At 41.4% G+C, this 21257-nt stretch overlaps 1 protein-coding gene across 4 annotated transcripts in view; it reads left to right on the plus strand.

The window, feature by feature from the left end:
• ano1a (anoctamin 1, calcium activated chloride channel a) overlaps nucleotides 1-21257 on the plus strand; it is a 61650-nt gene that overhangs the window by 35033 nt on the left and 5360 nt on the right. For 3 of the 4 annotated variants that reach the window (XM_031846043.1, XM_031846046.1, XM_031846045.1), the window contains 15 exons: nucleotides 1438-1502; nucleotides 2593-2727; nucleotides 6469-6629; nucleotides 8050-8135; nucleotides 8637-8648; nucleotides 11098-11169; nucleotides 12090-12164; nucleotides 13743-13944; nucleotides 14859-14970; nucleotides 15095-15152; nucleotides 16477-16577; nucleotides 17205-17335; nucleotides 19530-19682; nucleotides 20549-20601; nucleotides 20689-20873. In XM_031846043.1, the coding sequence (XP_031701903.1) occupies nucleotides 1438-1502; nucleotides 2593-2727; nucleotides 6469-6629; nucleotides 8050-8135; nucleotides 8637-8648; nucleotides 11098-11169; nucleotides 12090-12164; nucleotides 13743-13944; nucleotides 14859-14970; nucleotides 15095-15152; nucleotides 16477-16577; nucleotides 17205-17335; nucleotides 19530-19682; nucleotides 20549-20601; nucleotides 20689-20873 (1601 nt within the window). The remainder of the gene's footprint in view (nucleotides 1-1437; nucleotides 1503-2592; nucleotides 2728-6468; nucleotides 6630-8049; nucleotides 8136-8636; nucleotides 8649-11097; nucleotides 11170-12089; nucleotides 12165-13742; nucleotides 13945-14858; nucleotides 14971-15094; nucleotides 15153-16476; nucleotides 16578-17204; nucleotides 17336-19529; nucleotides 19683-20548; nucleotides 20602-20688; nucleotides 20874-21257) is intronic. The other variant, XM_031846044.1, reaches the window with a different exon arrangement.

A 21257-nucleotide genomic window follows, 5' to 3' on the forward strand; every position in this document is an offset into this window, starting at 1 on the left:
AGAAAATTTTACAGGTCAGACAAAAATCGGAAATTGGGAAAATTGCTATCGGTGCATCTCTACATCTCGAGGCATCTCAATGTATTACATCCTACATTTTCTATATTACTGCACATGGATGCTTTTTCGTCAATTAATACAAGTAGCCTAGTCAGATTACAGCGGCCTGTTATATCAAAAGCTTAATTTTTTCAATATATGTGTGAGCCATCTCAGAACATAAACATTATGAAAATCAAGTCAAAAATATCTGCTGTCAAAAAGGTCTATAGTGGGAATAGGAGAACATTGGATATTAAGAATGTCAGCAATGGATTGTTTCACATAAAGCCCGGACAGAAGAAGTCCCTGCTGGATTGGAACACGGTCTCCCTTTAAAGTTAATGGTTATACATGTTACAGCCTGCAGGTTTGTCTTTAATTACATTGATTTCTCGTCACCCAGCACTTCCTTTGGTTGTGTTCTTATCGCCGCGTACACCACAAGCTTGGCACTGCTGCCTGAGACAGCATGTGCATGAATATGCTGCATCAGATTTATTACACATTATGAAAATATAATTGCAAGGAATTTTGCATATGTATCTCTAGTGCATCAGAGAGCTGGCTGTGATTCACAGTGATGAATAATAAATCATCAAATAAAAGCCAGTGGGCAAATATTATCTGATGACCGCCATAAACAAGCAAAGGCTAGCAGCTAATAAAAGGCCGGGTCCATAAAGTTTCATATAATTTAGCACGTTTCCACAGCAACAATAGAGTCATGTGACACTTACCACTCTGCTGCTCTCAGTTTCTCTTTTTAATTCCTACTCTACTTTGACATTCTTTCTATCGGTGTTAACAGTCTGTTAATTACTCTTATACTTCCTGCCTTTTCACATTAAAAGCCTTTTTTTACATTTCATTGGCAGTAAAGCAACTTAATACTGGAGCTGAAAAAATGAGTCAATTGATCAATTAGTTAATCAAATAATTATAATAATTAAACAACAATTTTCATAATCGACTAATTGTTTCGATAATCCTGATTCCAACCTCTCTATAATTTGTGTATTTTCTGCTTTTGTTAGACTGTTTGAAGCCGTAACCATCAGCTCTGGGCACTTGTGATGAGTATTTCTCACTATTTGCTGACATTTTATAGACCACACAAATTATCAGTTTATTAAGAAAATAATCCCTAGGTTAATTGTAAATGAAAATAATTGCTTTGTACACCCTTATCTATCTTTTTCATAAATAGCAAATTAGAAGGATTATTCTATTTTCTGTTAGAGAATATACATAATATACATGAATCTATCAAACAAACATGTTAACATGGAATAATTATATATTTGCTTCAACAGCTGCTTCAGTCATAAATCGGACGATTGAGCAGCTGATGGTCCGTCTCTGCGTATAATTACTGACTCGTGCTTCTCTTCACAGCTTCTGTACGAGGAGTGGGCCAGCTACAGCGTCTTCTACAAGTACCAACCTATCGGACTCATCAGGTCAGATTCGTAGCACTGCTCTTGTCACTCCCATCAGGGGAATCGTAGACACGCTTGCAGTTCTCATACGTTTGCCATGGTTGGTGCTCTCACAGCAGCACTAACTGCCCTGACCAGACCAAGACCAAGACTCTCTCGAGCAGATTGATGGTCCACTGAAGCTCTTCCACAGAAACACAACTGTCATTTGCTGAGCTGAATGTGGTCCAGGGAACAGACTGTGAGCTGAATCTCATGTTGTCTCCTATCTAACACATTCTGCTCGGGGAATGTAGTAGGCCTACTGGTGTCATTTGACAAATAATGTGGCTTTGATATTCATTTAATATAATGAACATTAGGCCTACCCAATCATAGCGACCGAGATCTCATTTGTTAATGGTGTAACGGACCATTGTGATCCGTACGGATCCCCCCTCACGGTTCGGCATGCACGTGAACCGCGGATGAATTACACAGTTTAACGTTTACCATCACAATGTGAAATAAAGTTTAACTGACGATCGTTGTCCGCCAATATTCAGTAAAATACGTCATCAGGACGTCAGCAGGGATCTGTAAAAGTTACATTTGCTCCGTTTTTTTTTTATGCTGATCTGATCTGTGACTCTGATCCGTGATATGACCCAAACCGTGACTTTTATGATCCGTTGCACCACTGCATAATGTGCACCTGTTTAACAACACATGCAAAAATGTTTCCCAAAAAATTAATTTCTTTGTATTTCTATATCAAAATCGAATTATCTTTTGCTTACGTAAGCCAACCAATAATATCAGGACATCCATCAATCAATCAATCTATCAGCAACTTTTAGTAACAAAGGAGGTTTGTGTGAAGCCACAGTCCTCTGTAGCTCAGTATCACGCTTCATTCTAAGCCCGCCCACTTTATAGCGGTCCAATCAAAGGATTAACTGTTCACCGCTCAAATATTCTATTTCACTGGGGAATTTATCACAGTACAGAAACTGAAGATGCTCTAACTTTTGAATTATTATGGCTTTAAGGGAGAGGTATAATGACTTGTTTGACAGTGATGTGCTGATGTTGTAAATGTTGCAAACACCTTCGACATCTCTTTCTACAGGAAGTACTTTGGGGAGAAGGTCGGACTATATTTTGCCTGGTTAGGAGTCTACACACAGATGCTGATCCCTGCAGCCATCGTTGGAGTCATCGTATTCCTCTATGGATGTGCCACTGTCGATGATAACATACCGAGGTACACACACACACACACACACACACACACACAATAATTTTCTTGAAAAATGTCTGTTCGGTCTCTTCCTACTGAAACTCCCCTTCATTTGTGTCTTGTACTTTTGCAACTGCATCATTATTTGTTAGCTATCCAACTAGCCAGCTAGTTAAAAACAACTGGTGGTAAAAGGTTAAAATACTGACCTGCAAATCTTTACCACTTCCCCTGGTCACTGCCCCTGATCTGTGCCAGCAAGAAAACAGATGCTTATATGTGATCAGCAGACAGTCAAAACTAAGTTCATATTGATTTGCCTCACTACTACCTGCTGCCAAAAACTGTGTGACTTTGAATAGCCTGTATATAAGAAGTGGATGTAGTCATTGTGACGTCACCCATTGGTTTGTGGACTGCTGTTTTGAAGACTCGAGTTCGGCGATTTTGCCGTCGCCATCTCTGGTAGTGGCAGTCACCTGTCAATCACAGTAAGCACGCTCTAAAGCAAACCCTGCTTTATGGTCTATTACTTACTTAATACCATAATTTACTAAATTAACATCACGTTGTATTGAAAAAGACTTGAGACTCACGATTGAGACCATAAACATGTTTACAATGTTTACTGAGGTAATAAATCAAGTGAGAAGTAGAGTCATTTTCTCACAGACTTCTATACAATCTGACTTCTTTTTGTAACTGAAGGAGTCGCCCCCTGCTGGTCAGTAGAGAGAATGCATGTTTTAAGACACTTCCGCATCAGCTTCACTCGGCAGAAGTGGAGGTTGCCGCCTGGTTTCACTTCATTCCAGCACAAATTTAATTGTTATAAGAGTTTAATGTGAAAGAAGTGTAGTCTTGTTTACTGTTAATTAATTTATAATGATTCTTAAAACCAGTTGATTAATATGGGAAAGGTGTACGTTAAAACACCGTGGCAGTTTTTCAACAGCAGAAACAAATGGCCTGTTATTAAGATGGAGATCTCTTGCATTGATGGTAAGCACCAGGCTAAGACCACACCCTGACTCCACCCATTCACGCTAAAGCTTCAGGTTTATTGTGACACCAGCTCATTACAGGCTTAACATGTACAGAGCACATTAGAGTTTGGCAATAGGATGATATTCATCTGCAATAATACCTTCATAATGACCCATAACTCTAAACTGCAACTAACTCAATACACCTCACACAATATATACTACACAGAGTTGACTCACGGACAAGAACACACACTCACGCTGCACATTAAACAATACAGCAGGGGGCTACTTTCATGCCACCCGGCTCTGACCCTGCCCCCATACATACATTCCGGACAAACAAAATATCCTTTAGGCAAGGGATGATAAGAAAATTGAATGTCGTAATTTTCCTGATAATGGAAATTCCTCACGATCAACTTGTTGTGTGTTTTTTATCCCGAATCTGCTATAAAATCTGACCCATCCCTCGTCGCAGCATTTCAGTCTCTCCTTCTGAACTCTCCTTCAGTTGAAGCGCCACTGGAAACCCATACTAGTCGCACAAAGAAAAAAACAAAAATTACTATGATGGAAAGACAGGAATAACCTCTCAACATCTCGCCTTCACCTTCTACAACAAGCACTTTTCAACAGAAAGACAAATAGCATTGAGAACAACAAAATACTGTAGATCCATTTCACGGATGTCGGGCCCTATTCATCAATATCACTCACCGTTAACCAACCCCCCACCCCCCCTCTATACAGCCTTCTCAATGGACAGCTCTAAAGCCCTGCCAGGTCCCTCTATACTACAAAAGCTAATTTACATATTCATTTTTCATTCCTTCCTTATTATTGCAACCTTATTATTGTTTTGTTTGTTGTATCACGTCAAAGTCTAGTTCTTCTTCTGTTTTCTTAGTCTTTTCTTGGGTATTGTGGTTTTGCACCGCCTGTAAGGTCACCGCTGTTTTGTTTCATGCACTAATAATAAAAATAAAGTGAATTTATACTGAGGAAGCTCTAATATATCTGGGGGTGTTGGACCATAATGGGCAGTGCTGCAAATCAATGAGCAGGACTAGATTTACAGTATATAGGATTTCAACATGATGCCAAGTCATACATAATTCAGGTTTTTCATTTTCTGCATTAACAGAAACCTGCCTTATTTCGACCAAAAGCAGTTTATTAATTGCTGTTCCTCAAAATGTACTATATAATGGTTTGTATTGTTGTATCACATTGTAATGTGATAGATTACTTTATCCAGATCAGCATAATCAGTCTGATGCTAACTCTAAAGCCGTGTTCACACCAAACGTTTGGTGTGAACACGGCTTAAGTCTTCACATCCTCCCTGAAGCACTGAACCATTTTAGGTTGATCTAGATATTGGGAAATACTATCAAATGTGGAAAACTTCATATTACTGTCGTGGCCCAGAAAAACAGACACGCTGTAAACAAAATATATTAAGAACAGTGTTTACACTGCACCCTGGGGTGGACGGGCCAAGGGTGCCGTAATATTTTTCATATTATTGTTCATTTACTGTGCTTTTTGGATATGTTTCACCACATTAAAACAATTGGTGACATTTACATGAACTATGGTTTATGTTACGGCTTCAAAATATATTAAAACAGAAGGGAAAAAAACTAAAAATAGTTTGTTTATCCTTGTAAATCTTAAAAAGTAATATCATAATATTATATAACTCATAAAAGGCGGCTGGGGCCTTCCTGTATGGAGGTGTTCTCCCTGTACGAGCCTGGGTTTCCTCCCACAGTCTAAAGACATGCAGGTTAGGTTAACTGGCCCGTAAGTGTGAACGTGAGTGTGTGAATGGCTGTCTGTCTCTGTGTCTCCGCCCTGTCTGTGATTGACTGGTGACCTGCCCCGTGGGGGGGGGGGGCAGGGCAGACTATAGTGCACTGCTCGCTCAAAAATGTCATATCACAACATTCAGATGCCTGGCCTGTGTGCTCATGCAAACAGCTTCCCACTCAACACCGCGCTTCCTCGGGTCCTCCAGCAATACACCAATACACCTGCTGTGACATCGTTGCGTCACACACCCAAGTCACAGCTACTCACTGTCAGAAACACAGCTGAAATACAGTCCAGGGGAAACAACACCAGGGGAAGACGTTACCGTTATAATAGGCAAGGTAGACAACCTGGGCCCCCAATTAAAAGGAATAGAAAGATTTCTTATGACGTTTAGATATAAGAAAAATATTGAATTATATTCCATAGCACATAAAGCTATGGAACTCAACTGTACACCACTTACTATTTACCTGTTATTTAAGATTATTATTATTGTAGGGTTTTTTAGACACTTTTAGTCTGAAAGAAGACAGGTTATGAAAGCAAATTACCCCAAAATGTAACAATGTTTTTTGCCAGGGATGTCTCTCCTAAATATTGAATGTGTTATATGTCCAATTTGCACAAAATTCAACTATGAATTAGATGGGATTAATGTTGAGATATGCAAAGCAAATACACACATACATACAGAAGGACAGACGGACAGAGATTCCTTGCTTTATGGTTCAATAAGCATCTGTGTACATACAGTGTGTTGGTCGTTGGGTGGCTCGGTGTGCCATTTTGGCAACCACTGCTTTAGATAGACAATATGTAGCAGCACTTCAATTGTAACATGTTTATTATGTTTTCTTCATTTTTGCCATCTAATCTAAATCTTAACCCTTGTTCTGATCTCCCTCCACCATCATTTTCTTTCTGTCCTCATCCCTTTCAATAATTCATCTGCCAGTATGGAGATCTGTGATCCCAGGAACAACATCACCATGTGTCCGCTGTGCGACCGCGCCTGCAGCTACTGGAAGCTGAGGTCGGCGTGTGGCACGGCGCGAGCCAGCCACCTGTTTGACAACCCGGCCACTGTCTTCTTCTCCATCTTCATGGCCCTCTGGGGTGAGTTAAAAAAAGACACGCACATCCAACATGCCATAGGATGGGTTCTGGATCAATGCAATAGGCTATCTAACAGAATTAAAACACATAGATCAGCACACCAAGTAGCTCCCTTTAGGAGGATTTTTATTGCTGTGTAGCGTTCCCAGCACCAGGCTCTTCCTCAGACCCTTGGGGCGAAGACACATTTTGCATCCAGTCCAATGAAGCCCATACAATCCATTCATTGCTGCTTTTGGCAGACAGACGCGAATACTGAACCTTAAGCGCACATGGAATGTACAATAGGAACCCGCAAAGGTAACTCTTGAGTAAACACAGAGCCGCTCCTCCTCTTGATGTCTTGCCAAGCCATGCTGCCATCTGTTAAGCAGCAGCAGGGCTGCAGACCAGGGGAGGGGTTGTGTTTTTGGATGAAGTCAGTGTCTGACCGAGTCCCAGTATGCCGGCCATCTGGGCTCACGTACTGCAGACCCAATGATGGAATGTACCGTCAGACTTGATGCACTTGTTGGAAATCACTGTGGTAGCAAAGTAGCAACACGTGGGTGCATGTGTACACAATGAAAGTACTTCATCATGCTGCAGACTGTTGCCTTATTGTCAACTCATCCCATGAAAAGACCCAAACCAACAGTGAGCGTATCCACTAACAGAGGGTGTGAATCAAAGCATTTAAGCCTTTTTTTATAAAAAAAAAGAAAAATGAGATTTCCATCTTCATTAGGAACCAACATACTTGGAGCTTGGAGCTATAGAGACTAGAGTAGGGAAGTATTGAGAGATTGAATCATGCACTACTGGTACAGTGTGGGATTTGTTGTGAGTAGTGTTAATTGCACTGTCAATGTCATTGTAAACGCTACAATTAAAGGCTTATAGTGATTTTAGGTGCAATAGCTGCAATTAGTCACACCGGGTAAGTCTGCCGACACATCTTCAGATGGCATGAAGATATATATAGAAGATATATATATTCATTTCTTGTATATTTGCCACTTTAATCTAAGAGAACATTCATGATTATTTCTTCTCATAAATATGCAACTTTATTCTTGGAAATTCTGAGTTTTTTTCTCAGAATATTACCCATCCCCCGGCTCCTTAATAATTTTTTTTTTTTTTTTTTTTTTTTTTTTTTTTACCAGCAATGGCCCTAATTGGCTGTTGTATAGTTTGAATGTACTAATGGGTAAATGTAAGCGGGTAACTGTGAAGCTCTTGGATGAGTCGGAAGGTGAAAAGGAGCCCCGTGAATGCACGTCCATTCACCATATGTGAACATGAGTGCAGAAAGACTATATGATAAGACAATATGAAAGATTGCACGTTCACACTCACATATTCCTTGTCATGGTGTAGACAGTGTAGACGTGCAACGCGCCTGTGTTCAGTTCGCTGTGTCTGCTTGGTTGTGCAGCCGTTCTCTTCATGGAGCACTGGAAGAGACGACAGATGCGACTCAACTATGTCTGGGACCTGACAAACTTCGGAGAGGAGGAGGAGGTGAGGCATTCACACGTTGAAAGATACACATGCATGAGTGTCCGAGCTATAGAAGAAGAGAAAACTGGAGCGGGGATTAGAGAATTGGGACGAACACTTCTCCGAATCTCATTTCGAAGTTTTGCAAACTGAAATTGTCTACTTAAGGAAAAGCATATTGTCAACTCCCACCTCACGATGAGACGTTTATTACCTCATGAAAGGATACAGACGCTTTTCACTGCACTTAACTTAAAAGTCACAAAGTAATGAGGACGACATAGAGGTTAGGATGGGAATGCACCTCGTCTGCGCTCCGTAGTGAGTCAGCCTTCAGCAAACACGGTCCCACACAAACATCACGGCCTCAGGGCATCTTTTAAAATCACGATGAAACGGAACAGTTTACCACCATTTGTCTGTTTTGCTCTAACGGTGAAGTGTTTTAATCTTCAGAGACAACGGCCCGCTGACTGACTTCTTTGTTTTGTGTGTTTTTTGTGTGTGTGGTGTGTTTCACAGGAGGAGCATAAGGTTTGGATCCGACGTGCTTTATACTTGCTTTAACTCAGCTTCTCTCCTTTTTTTTTGCCTGACTATTTTAGATCCGTTCTGCAGCCGCTAACACTAACCTTTTTCTCCATCAAGCTGCCTCAGGTCTTTTCACTTGACGCCCTTTTCATCTTCCCTGCTCCCGTCTTATGTTTTTTTTTTTTCCTTTCTATAGATTTTCTCTTTGCCTCTGAGGTTCGCCCTAACGCTGGCCATCCCTGTGGCCTCTTGTTAGGGTGGCCTCTCAACATAATGCTGCTGCTGTTGTTTGTGATGGCAGCGGAGTGGACAGTTTTGTTGACTCATAGCTCTTGTCCTTGCTCCTCTTATAATTCCCTGAGACAAACGTTCCCTCCATACCCATAAGGAGGGCAGCACGCACAGTCCCAAAGTCAAGTAATATACCTTTAAATAGAAGAAGTGGGTGCAAAATATGGCCTGAGCACCCTTTTTAAAACATTATAAAAGGAACACAACAATACATTTTTACATGCACATTTTTTAATATAATTGATATAGCCGGTATAATTATTTCAGCTCTTGGAGACTGAGGTTTCCAATATTGTTGAGTAATGGTGTAATGAAAGTAGCGACTATCAAAGGGGACCCATTGTCCAATTTTGTCCTTGCCCACAAGAAACTGACAAAAGCCCATGCAATCTCAGCTCACTTTTTATTGGGCCCACATGGACATGTTGGCTGGGAAGACAGCGATATGTCAAACTCATACATTTCTAAAATACCTAAAAATAGGTTTCCTGTAACAGGACCAAAAGAGATCAAAGATGCAGGGTATCTTGTTCTAATTTGCACCTTATATAAAAGTTGAATCAGTGAAACAAGTACAGCCTTTTGAAGTGTAAAAACTGAACTAAAATGTGTTTTTATACTAACAGATATATTTTTGAAAGGTTCTTGTAACACAGAGAATCATCCACCTTATTGTTTTGCTTTTACGGCACAACAACTTTACAGTCTTGGTTCTGTCTCCCAACTCTCATCTACATCAAGCGTTTAGCCACCAAATTATTCTCAGGTGTTGGTGGAGACCAAAACAGAGCCAGAAGGGCAGTGAAATATTGGACTTAGATTCTACAGGTGGCCAACCATGACTCCAAGTAATTCCTAGAGTCTGTATCTGCTGATTGCCAAGACGTTCACCACTACAAATCATAGACTGTATAATAAGTGGATGTAGTTGCCATTGAGTCACCCATGGGTTTGTGGACTATGGTTTTCAAGCAATTTTTTAAGCCGTCGCCATCTTGGTTTTCTGGAGTCAGATATGACAATATTTGGACGAGAGGATGGAGCTGGCAAAGAGTGAGGCCTGGCAGGGCCAGGTGCCGTTAGCGTCGTGAATGCTAGGTTACCAGATAGCGCTAGCTAGCAAGGTTAGCAAGCTGCATCCGTAATTCACATTAACTATGATATTAATAGGGATGCTAATTACTGATGGCGAAAAACAGGCTTCAGACAAAATGTTGTTAATGGAAAAAAAAAGGAACTGCCAATTCCTTAGATTGAACAACGACGTAGTTCTGACCTATTTGACCTGAAATGGACCATAAATTACTCAACGAACATCATGCTGTATTGAAGACTTGAAACTAGCGATTGAGACCATAAACTGATGTTTACAATGTTTACTGAGGTAATAAATCAAGAGAGAAGTAGAGTCATTTTCTCACAGACTTCTATACAATCAGACTTCTTTTTGCAACCAGAGGAGTCGCCCCCTGATGGCCAGTAGAGAGAATGCAAGTTTAAGGCAGTTCCACATTGGCTTCACTTTTCAGACCTCCTTTTGTGTCAACTTAAGGTGATAATATGTCCGTGTTGTGTTTACAGCTTGTTACAGTGAGGCAAAGTAGCCGGAAAAAATTAATTGATGCAGCTGGAAGTAAAGCAGCAGTAATGATGAGGACAGAAACAGTATTATTGCTTCAGAATATGAAATAATACAAGAGCAATTGTTACTTTGGATATTCCACATCTTGAAGAAGTATGTTTTGTGTCTATAGGCAGCTTCTCTCTGCATTTGGGTCATTTTGTGTCTGTCTTCACTTTTTCCGTCTTTCTGTACATCAGCTTGCCACGTGGATCTATGGGCCAAAAGTGACCGTCTAACCTATCAGCTTTGTTTTTATGATACAGTTTCCTCTTCATTCCTCTTGGCTTACTGCAGACTGGGCCGACGCATTTTTTCTCTTTTCTTGAACAGAACGCTGTACTCTAATTCAAACACACCATTTGGCAAAAACTTCACACAAACAGGCTGCTCATTTTAATTTTATCCCTCCATTCTGAAATACCACAATGATCATTTTCTAACAGTTTGTTGTCTTGTGCACTCACTGCTTCATAACATATCAGGTATAGCGTAATCAGTAACTGTAACATCCAAACTGATATTTTTTTCTCTTTCCAGGACCACAACCGAGCGGAGTACGAGTTCCGGGTCATGCAAAAGACAATGAGACAGGAGCATTCCACCCCGGAGGTAAAACCGATTAAAGCGTTACTGCACAGTCAGATGAGTCATCATCTTTTAGAGATCAGCGATAAGGGCTTTGGGACCATAATTTACTAAATGAACATCATGCTGTATTGAAGAAGACTTGAAACTAGAGATTGAGACCATAAACTCATGTTTACAATGTTTGCTGAGGGAATAAATCAAGTGAGAAGTAGAGTCATTTTCTCATATACAATCAGACTTCTTTTTGCAATCACAAGAGTCACCCCCTGCTGGTCAGTAGAGATAATGCAAGTTTTAAGACACTCATCGTATCGGCTTCACTCGGCTGAACCGGAGGTTGCCGCCTGGTTTCACTTCATTTCAGTGCACTTTGGTATTGAACTTGCAGAGAAAATGGGCGATATTTCTAGGGTTCAACCAAGCAACTTCCTCTTCCTGAAACACTGAAACATGCACCGACACATTTAACATGGGCATGTCTATTTGGATTATCATCCTTTTGACTTTTGTCTTGTACCAAGGTCACATATTATTTCTCTTCAAATACACACACACACACACAGACACACACACACACACACACACACACACACTTCCTGAGCTTTCTGACCCAGTTCTAAGTAGGCTTGGATGTGACATGATGGCTCAGAGCGGAATTAGCTGTGCTCCACTGCCGCTACATAGTGTCTGTGTGTGTGTTTATGGTGTGTGTGTGTGTGTGTGTGTGTGTGTGCTGCGTGCCCTCAGCATTAAGAGCTGCTACTGACAGAGAGACATGACACAAAGGTCCAAACAGCTGGAAATGCGGTTAATGTTTCAGACATTCTTCATGTGTTCTTCATGTCACTCACATAACTGTGTTTGTGTGTGTGTGTGTGTGTGTGTGTGTGTGTGTGTGTGTGTGTGTGTGTGTGTGTGTGTGTGCGCGTGCGTGTGTTCAGGATGAGAAGGTGAAGCTGACCTGTACCGACAGATTGCCAGCTTACCTGACTACCGTGGTGATGATGTGCTTCATGGTGAGTCTCAGCGGCCTCCCTGCAGTGTTATGTCCCCTAGCCTTTGTATTTCTAACTATTGTATGACATTTGAAGCAAAGATATACACTTTTTGCGCTCAACTCAACAGTTAGGGAGAGCAGGGCTCTAGTTCTAATGTTTTCTGCTGTCAGGGGAGAAACTTCCACGTAGCTTTGAGGATTTTGGGCTTTCAAAAGAGGTGAAAATGATGTGCCTAAACACACTATGGAAGAGAATACCCATGGATACTCATCATGCTAACTGACAGCGAACCTTTAGCTGAGTATTTCATGTGTTTTTTTTATTCTGTGACGAAACTAAAACGGCTGCTGTCTGGTCAGTGTGCTCCGTGCAAGCTGGTGTCTACTCGGCTCTCTGTAGCATCACTTAACAGATGCGTGTTGACTGCGTGTTGCTGCAGTTCAACCAGACCAACAGAGTGGTGGTGAAATGAGTTTAGTTCTTTGTGTCACATTCATGTCAGGAGAATCCTTCAGTTCAACTTTTATGCATGTCCATATTTTCATCTCAGCAGTGTAGCAAGTGTGTAAAATGTTGAGTTATTTCAATGTGGCCAATACATTTAATCAGCATGTCATATCTTACATGTGTAGCCACAATTTGAACATTAATCAGGCTGACTCCCCGTCACAAACATGCTAGATATAATGCTATTTGCAGCTTTTTATTGAATTTGTCACAGGACAATCGTTGGACACAAGGTGCAATAGACAAGGATTCTTACACATATGAACAGTATTTAACACAAAATATACATATTATCATTGTTTTGTAAAAAAAAAAAAGGCAAAATTAATGTAAAAATGTCCTTAAATTACCTTACATTACCTTAAATTACCTTGAATTACATTAAATTACATTAAATTATTGTGTGCATTTCTCCAAGGAATGGGTGTTTTGATACTTAGTATTTATTTAGACACTTAGACCTGCTTCAAAAAACACATTTTTTTAACTTGTGTAATAGTATCCTAATGTATAATATATGTTAACCAGATCCATACACATGTTTCTAACACCTGACCCCAAATTTGAAACCCAATCCTGACTTGAACCAATGTTATATTTCGGTTATCCCTCTGAAGTTTCATGTTCAAGCGTTTTCTAACCAAAACTGAATCTGAACCAAGCCCAAATTTATTTTAACAAAACGGTCCAAAACTGACCCAACCCCGGGTTTTGTCGGGACTCGTTGGGTTCGGGTTTGGTGGCAGGAAGCTATTGTGTAGCAGAAGTTGCTGCTCTGCACACAGACGGGTTACAGTGAATTCAGATTGTGAATGTCAGAACAGCCGCCCTTATTGCACGCAACGCCTGCAAACACGTTGGCGTGTTTCAACGTGGTCTTTGTACATAACAATTACAACACATTTCTTTTCGACCCTTTGCGCTCATGATTGGTGAGATTCAAATAAATGCAATAGAAATGACATTGTCAAAATAGGAAGTTCATCCAATAGGCTTTTCAATGACTTCTTCCTTACCTAGATTGTTTTGGGAAATCCTCAGCAGATTGTGATGTTAGGTAATCTCCTCCTCCTCCTCCTTGCTTTTTAGATCGCTGTGACGTTTACCATAGTCTTCGGGGTCATCCTCTACCGGATTAGCATCAAGGCAGCGCTACACATGAGCACCTACCCTGCAGCGGGGTACAACGTCAGAGCTACCGTCAAGACCACCGCCGCCATCATCAACCTCATTGTCATCATCATCATGGATGAAGTCTACGCCGCCGTCGCCCGCTGGCTCAACACAATGGGTGAGGCACATTTTCACCGTTAACCCCTAAAAGGCACGAATGATCCTCAAACCAAGCATTCGTTTCTGATTACACATAGACTGAGATATTCTTACAACAAGCAAAAGTGTTTGTGGGAATTGTTTTTTTTAAATTACAAAAATGTTTTGCTTATTGTCGCGTCACTGGGATATTTGAGCTTCACTGTGCAGATTGATGTATATGCAGAGTTTTCACATTTATTCGCCGAAGGGGGAACGTTTCTCTGAGCTCACCTTAAGTCTCAGTCCAACTCGTGTATGTACGAGCAGGATTTTGAGACGTTTTGTGAGTTTGGACACCAATCACAGTTCAGTATGAAACCTAGAAGAGTGTTTGTGAAACAAACACTGAAAACGGACTTTTTGTACATGTTCTTATTCCCAACTTTTTAAATAACGACTCTTGGACAGTGGCCCCCGATGCACCGAGGCATCTGGGATGCACAGGGGCTTTTTCCACAAACTCCAATGTAAAATCACAAGTCAGTATTAGACAGTCAGACCAACTAATACCATAATGAAGGGAATTACAAGCAGACATCTTGAAAAGTAAACACCATCAATGACGCGGTTTATTGAGAGTTGTAACAGTGTCTTATAACAGTGGGGGAGCTGTCAGGGCCAGCAAAGCCTTCTCTGCTGGCCTAAACAGAATCACAAAGTTATAGCTATTTTATAATTTAATAATGTTTCATAAATACACTACATGTATTCTAATTATTTTTCCCATTAGCTTATTTTCTCATTGCACAGCTACTGTCTTCCTTTGTTGCTCTCAGCACTGAAGGCCCAGGTATAAATCACACGGCCCGCTACTGTCTTATAATAATACCTAATGCCACTGGATGTATTCATGTGTATATGAGATGTTTAAGCCACATGTCTCTTTTTCAGAGGTTCCAAAGACGGACAAGAGCTATGAAGAGCGCCTCATCTTCAAAACCTTTATCCTGAAGTTTTGCAATGCATTCACACCCATCGTCTATTTGGCCTTTTTCAGGGGCAGGTAAAACCATTACTTCTCAATGCTCGTGTTTTGTGCATTTTTGTGTTAAATCATTTTATCAAAAATACTAGTGTATGCTAGCAGCTTTCCTTATCTCATGTGTGTGGCTGTGTTTGGTTCACAGGCTTGTTGGGCGGCCCGGGAACTACCTGTATGTCGTTGGATCGTACAGAATGGAAGAGGTAATTGACACTGAACACAGTGTGACTTAAAGGTCACGGCTATTCCCTGGTTTTATATGTCAACAAAGCCCATGAAATGACTAAGAAGAACTGCGATGAACTTTATTATTTTAAACAGACATTACTCAAATGGGAGGAAATAGTGTATTCAATGAGGACTACTTTCAGCAGTGGATTAATCCACATTTGTGAGTATTTGTGGCAGCAGGCCGGTGTTTGTGGAATTGAGTCAAAATAAACTACAGTGTGTGTGTGTTCATGGTAATGAAGGAGCAGCTCACTGATGTGTTTTTAATAGTTTTTGGACAACAATGGAGCTCTATGGCTCAGAGGGAGAAGACCTATCAGGCTTTGATACACACACAATACGTGTTAGTGAATACATTCATGTTTGGTTTGGGTCTGCAGCATAAAAGATTAGTTGAGGATAGGAAAAAAAAAGAATATTACCAGATCCGTCCTTCAAAGCTTTGATGTGTTTTTTTCCTCACATGACGGTAAACATGTCGCTCTCTCACCCACGCAGATCTTTCAGTGGTCGAGCTGATCAGGGATCAGATGTATGGGTAGAAGTAACTGGAGCGTTTTTCCTCGTAGCTTTAACGAGACAGAGAGCAAACGGGCCGTTTCAGTGGAACTCTGACCGCCGTTATCACGAGGACAGAAGAGATAGGCCGTGGATGTATTAAGAACATCAGACAGTGAGTGGATAACCGCCTCCAGAGGCAGCTTGGACAATCAGATTTCCATCTGCCTTGAATGCTTCTTGTATGCATTTACACTTAGCTTTTAAGAGATCAGATAGCCGTCTGACCCGCCCGGGACGCATGAAGCCACTCGATGTACACAGACTATATGTCGGTTGAGTTTTAACGCAAGCGGAGCTGGTATTGCTTTCGATTTGTGAGTCTGCGTGTGTGTCATGTTGGCAAATGTGGTACTGGAGCAACTACCACAGAGGCTGTTTTGAGTACGTTGGTGTTTATATGTCTGTGGACAGTTTTTGTAACCGCAATAGCAACAGAACCGTGCAAGGTGCAGGCAAGAAACTTTAGAGATGTGGAGATCAAAATGAAGAAGATTGATGTGGTCCGAGCAAGAGAGCCGGAAGTAGGCGGTCTTTTTTAATGAATTTCTAATTTTGAGAGCACATGCAGTAAGGTGCTTTTAAATATTTTTATTTCAATTTTTGCCGTGGTCAGTTGCTCTTGCTTGCTTAATTTTTCACTCCCCATTGTCAATTTCTTGACATTTCTCCAACTGCGCTCGACCGCCTCACGTTTGACTTCACTTTCCGACACCTGTTCACTTCCTCTCCCTCCAGTGTGCCCATGCAGGCTGCCTCATGGAGCTGTGCATCCAGTTGTGCATCACTATGCTGGGCAAGCAGCTCATCCAGAACAACCTGTTTGAGGTTGGCATACCGTAAGTGCAGAGCGCACACGCAACATGCTCCAACGTACACACTCCCATGGGGCTAACACACAGAACAGTACGTGGGTTCGGCATGCCACAGAACAAATTATGCACACCCACTCAGTTGTACTTGCAACGGCCATGATTCATTGAAACCCCTGTCTGGTATTCAGACACACTTACCTGGGAATTAGACAACACCTTGCCGCAGTCTGTCAACCTGCAAGTTTCTCTGTCTTGCTTTGTTCATACAGTACACTGTAATGGAAGTTTCTAAGTGTAATGTACTGTATGTTTGGTTCCAACTCTTTATCACATAAAACACCAAAAGCACAGTTCTAGACTGTGACACAGATCAAAAAATGACAGATATCCAAATGAGTGTAGCCCCAATTAACCACCAATAATCCAGTTAGCCTGTTTCACTATGAAGAATATCAGACATACCACAAGTACTACAAATTGATTTCATAACAAATGTTGTAAAAATGAATTATACTGTATTGAGTTTTACAAAGAGGTGTGTCTATTATTTTGTCTACCCCATTCCTATCAATCAGGGGGGGGGGTGAATAACAGAAACACCTCTCTGAGTCTAAATGTGTCATTTCCATGATTGGCTTGTGGTCCATGCAGGAAGCTGAAGAAACTGTTCCGGAAGAGGAAGTCGGACTTGGAGGAGGAGGTGAACAAAACGCTGCAGCGCCACGAGAAAGACCACATGCTGGGCCCTTTCGTTGGCCTCAGCCCAGAGTACATGGAGATGAGTGAGTCCGAAAACGAGACACAAATCCACAAATATACAAGACGTGCTGCTCTTTTGTGATTTGTTTGGTCTGCACAGGTTTGAACGTAATTTTGATTTTCGGCTTTACACTCGTAGAAATAAAGGTGCTAAAACATATAGGAACCGTATAGAAACTTATGGGGTTCTTTGGCTTGTCTTCAGAGGAGGTTTTGGTTCCTGGTAGAACCTTTTATCAAGGTTCCACCATATGAGAGGTTCGACAGAGAACTCTTCTATTGTGTAAAGGTTCCACCCAGGACCATCTCTAGAGGCTCTATCCAGAACTTTTCGAACTTCTAAGGTTGCTAATAAGAAACCAACCCTCAGTTCTACCAAGAACCCTTTTGTATTACTAAGGTTTCGTCTAGAACCCACCCAAGGAGGTCTACCGAGAACCCTTTTACATTCCGAGGGTTTCATATAGAACCCACCATGGGGGTTCTACCGAGAGCCCACTTATATTCCATTGGTTTCATTTGGGGTCGGAATTTCAGGGGACTACCAGAAACTTCCACACCTTAACCCTGGTTTTACCTGAACATTTGTAAAAGCTACGACTGTCTTCAGGAGAGGTTTGTAGTAACGCATTTTCCAGCTTGCCCGACGTCTGCTAACAGCGAATCATCCTCATCTCTTCTGTCAGAGTGCTGTCTTCTACCCTGACTCAAAGTAGATCCATGAGAAATGCCTGAGGGAATATCAGCCTTTATAACACCCTGTCCCTTGCGGAGCACGTAATTCTGAGGTCAAACCTAACAAGCATAATGGCTGCTAGCACTTCGAACAATCACTTTAATGTCACCTTCTATGTACCAAGTTACATCAAACACATTCAGTCACTCCTCTGCCTTCTGCTCCTGCTTCACGTCTGTCCATGTTGAGGTACACTGCGGTTGACCTTTGATTTAATGACAGCACACAGTCTGTCATTCAGTGATGTGGAAACCTTGGATAGGTCATGCTTCATGTGCACCAGAGATTTCTGTCCGTGCCTGTGGCAGTGTGCATTTAATGAAGATAAGTAGATTAAAGCTTTTCATTTGGCTGGTCAGCGCTCATGGCTGTTGCGGTCGTGTAATTGCTCTTTTTGGATCTATATTGTTAAGCAGTGCATCCCTTGAGGGAAGCAGATGATAGAGGCTTAAGGAAGCTTGTAAAAATACGACTGAAAGAGATGATTAAATCTACTTCAAACTTCAAGCTCAGCACTCTCCGTTCTTCATGTCCTAGTTCAATATTTATCGTTTGAAAGGAAAGTGCAACATTCCATGTTTAGCTGTGACCAGCAGAGCGTAACATGTCTCTCTGATGGTCGGCCAGTGTAAATCCAACTGCTGCATCTCACACATTGGTTTTCACTGCAAGTTTTAGTGCACACGATCTAGACATTTCAGCGTGCGTTTCGCAATACGTGTAGTGTGTGTAAGGACGAACAGCCACACAACTGAATGACGGGTCCAACAATGGCACCACCCTGCCTCCACCCTCTTCTCTAAACAGAGCTACAGGACGGAACATATCGCTTGTCAAACGGCTCGGATAGATGGTAGGAATTGTCACAGTCAGGTGTAACAAACTATTTGGTGCCTGTGTGATATGTAGTGTATTAGTATATTGGTCATTTCACCTTTTAAACTAATGAGTTTTGGTTGACTTACTTTTGTATTATTTCAGCCAGTGCACTGATCAATATTTTGACATTACCAATGGATGTGTAATTAGAAAGAAGTCGGTCATAGTGAAGAACCTACAGATGACTAAAACAGTTCACTGAGCTTGCTTTGCTTGCTGACATGTCAGCCATAACAGCTTTAAAGAGTGATAAAATGTCAGATGTTATATTTTTTTGTGTGTTCTGCTGCTCCCAAGTGACCAAAGAGTAATGAACACAGCTTTAATTTAACCGATATTTCCACCTCTACTGCAGCTCCCAGAGCTCCAACTCTGACAAATCTCATCAGTCGAGCTCTACAGCAGCTACTCCGTCCGTATTTTTCCGACAGAAAAGCTTAAACGGATAGTTAAAGGAGCATTCAAGCAGTTTTTGGGCACCACACATTTTACCCAAACTTGGTGGGTGGTAGTGCCCACAGTCAGTTTCCCTTTTTGAAGAAAAATTACAATGTGTCCATCCAGTAACTTCTGCTAATTTCTCCTCTTGTCTGTGTCTCCAGTCATCCAGTTCGGGATGGTGACTCTTTTCGTGGCGTCCTTCCCTCTGGCTCCGCTCTTCGCTCTTCTGAATAACATCATCGAGATTCGCCTGGACGCCAAGAAGTTTGTCATGGAGCTGCGCAGGCCGATTGCAGGGCAAGCCAAAGACATTGGTGGGTGTCCACCAACCCAGACTGAAATTAAATGTTTATTCTGCTAGATGTTTTCAGCTACACCGCCTTCTTAAGGGTAAAAAAAATCCAAGAGAAGACCTTGGTCAAGAAGGAGAGCAGATATGCAATTAATTTTGATAAACTTCACCTCACTCTGTGTGGGCTCTCAGCAGTAGAAATGAAACTACCTCAGACAGGTTTCAACGTGCATACGGGCATGTGAATATTGCTTTAAGACAGACTTGAAAAAGTGTTTAACTCAGTGGTTCTCTACTGGTCTGGCTGCGGGACCCACCATCACCCCTTAATGACAAGCCATGACCCAAATTTTCAACTTTCAAATTAATTTAATTAAAAGATGGTGCAGTTTGAACCTGAGCTGAAAATGTCCTCTGCAGTCGTAGTATAGGGAGCTCTCTTGTGCTTCTTTGGCAGCTTCTTACTTTCTTGTGCCGGAAGCTCGCTGCACAAAACACACTGAGGTTTTTGCCCTCTTTTGTCCTCAATGTAAGAAAATCCATATCTCGGTGTTGTACTTGCGTTTCGCCATGCTCAATTAGCACATGAAAATTAACTTTGTGGGTGTTCTTCTATACTGTGAAATGGTGGGTGTCTATTAGCATTGCAAGGCATTACCGCCAAATACTGCTAAGGAGTGCTGCAGTGCTGGAGTTTCAGTCCACGTCAACAGTAATATCATAGAGCAGTTCATAGTTAATGCACCCTAAAAGTAAACGGTAACATTCCTGCAACACAATGCACAGTGAAGTCTTACCACCTCTGTGCTTGTGCCATCTAGTGGTGGCTGGCACTCACTGACCAATACGGACGTGTTGAAGCTGACAGTTCCTTCCTTCTTTCTGCAGGCATCTGGTACAACCTCCTGAGAGGCCTCAGTAAGGTAGCAGTCATCGTCAATGTAAGTCTCGCGTCTGTACGCTCACGTTAACCCGGTGTTTAGATGTCATGATGGCAGTAAGCTGAAGAGCCGTTCTCCATCCCCCAGGCCTTTGTCATCTCCTTCACCTCGGACTTCATCCCACGGCTGGTCTACCAGTACATGTACAGCCTGGATGGCACCATGCACGGCTTCATCAACCACACGCTGTCTTACTTCCAAGTCAGTGACTTCCAGCCGGGGACAGACCCTCTCCAGCCGATGCACCTGGGCTACAAGGTAGACATCTGCAGGTAAGGTTTCACTTTAAAAAAGAAAAATGTAATTAATGCATATTAATACAGTATGCATGTATATAAGATCTCACCCCAATTAGAACTTATTTCATCATATAAAATATAAACATTTTAAGTAGATATATAACTAAACAAAAATAAGATTAAAGGCGAAACTTAACAGTCAACGATGAGACATAAAAAAAAAAATACATGAAACAAATACAATAAAAATACAGCAACAGGAATATAAATAAAACTTCCAAGTTGTAAATATTTGAAAATGATAAATTTAAAAATGTATCATTATCAAGCCCCAACCTCCCAAACAATTACTTATCATGTCTATTTTACCTTTTGTAATATTGATCATCTATAAGAAGCAATGGACATCTGACAACC

This window comes from Anarrhichthys ocellatus, unplaced genomic scaffold (genome assembly GCF_004355925.1).
Source record: "Anarrhichthys ocellatus isolate YVR2014 unplaced genomic scaffold, GSC_Weel_1.0 scaffold6, whole genome shotgun sequence".
Lineage (NCBI taxonomy): Eukaryota > Metazoa > Chordata > Actinopteri > Perciformes > Anarhichadidae > Anarrhichthys > Anarrhichthys ocellatus.